This window comes from Apis dorsata, unplaced genomic scaffold, assembly GCF_000469605.1.
Source record: "Apis dorsata unplaced genomic scaffold, Apis dorsata 1.3 scaffold_172, whole genome shotgun sequence".
Classification (NCBI taxonomy): domain Eukaryota; kingdom Metazoa; phylum Arthropoda; class Insecta; order Hymenoptera; family Apidae; genus Apis; species Apis dorsata.
Window position 1 is genome coordinate 752090 of NW_006263460.1, and position 1436 is coordinate 753525.

Below are 1436 nucleotides of genomic sequence, written 5' to 3' on the forward strand. Positions count from 1 at the left end.
TTTAAATACTTTATTACTTATATAAGATTCTCGTTGTGAAGAAAATATGAGCCGTGATCCATGCAAAGGGATAATAATGAATTAAACGTGAATTATTAACACTTGTGTACATTTTCGTTCATAAATATTAAGATACGTGTATTAAAATAGTCTCGTATAAACAAAATAATTATCGCAGATTATCAGAGAAATGGTCAATTAGTTAAAATTTTGCATTTATGAAACTTAACGACCTGAATATACTGCATGGTTTATCTGCAACGGTCGCAGAAATATAATGAGATAAAATTTGCATTAATATTGAAAAAATTTACGAATACGGATAGAAAAAATTCTGAAAAATTAATAATTAAACGTCTAAATCTGACTATAGAATTATTTGCATAAGTCATAATTAAGTAATTAAAAATGTAAAATCGATAGAAAATGTAACGCGATGTTCACAATATTACAAAATTAATTAACTTTTTCTTCTTTTATTAAATTTTTTGAAAACTAATTTATCTTTCTTTGTGAGATATTTAAAAATATCGCATAAAGCAAGAAAGATAATTTGCCGTGTATAAAGAAAAAAAAAACGTGTAAATCTAGAAATAAGTACCAACGTATACCTACGTTGTTAATCTTTTGTTACACGAAAGAAAAAAAAGAAAGAAAAATTAAAATTCCACGATTATTTTCTGCCAATAAAAAATTCTACGTTTAATCTTCCAGATTTTTCGATCCTTTTCATCAAACGATATTTTCCAACTTTCTACAATTTTTATTTTTACCACATTATCAATCACAATGTATTTCCCATCTCATATTTCATATTTCAAATTTATCAATATTCCAGAAGAATTCTTATTCGCGTTAAACAAAAATTTCTAAAATTGGCCAAAAACTTTAACAACTCGCAATTTTTCGACAAAGCAATTTTTGTTCGTAAAAGGGAAAAAACTCTCACCTCCGCGTTACGTTCCCATTACGAAACTGTAAGTAAATTTCGCTTCGGTTTGTCGTGGTCAGGCCGTCGTTGAAGAGCCATGCAGCCCGCCACCGATATTGGAGGAAACGGAAATTCCATTTGGATTGGAGGTACCCCCGTCACCAGCCAGGTCCACGAGCAGCAGCAGTTCGGGCAGTTACGACCTGAAAGACGCGATGACAGATCCGGGTCAGGAGGTTGAGCAGCAAACGGCACCGCCGAGCGGACACACCTCCGAGACGGAGCTGGATCATGACGTAAGACGATGATAATTAAGCTAATTCCAATCGGCCAATTCGATCGACTTTTGCCTCGCCGCGCGAAATTTTTCCTTTCTCTTCCATGATGGGCAGAAAACGTGACACGTTTTTACGAAACGAAACGATTCTATCTTTAAGCTCGGTAATGTTAAAGTGACGAAATATGTGAAACGATGATGAGAGTTCTTCTTTCTTTTTTTTTTTTT

At 33.2% G+C, this 1436-nt stretch overlaps 1 protein-coding gene across 1 annotated transcript in view; it reads left to right on the forward strand.

Annotated features, from left to right (window-relative positions):
• LOC102673287 overlaps nucleotides 1-1436 on the forward strand; it is a 64177-nt gene that overhangs the window by 50711 nt on the left and 12030 nt on the right. Inside the window, 1 exon segment of the mRNA XM_031509756.1 lies at nucleotides 1012-1227. Coding sequence (XP_031365616.1) covers nucleotides 1012-1227 — 216 coding nt within the window.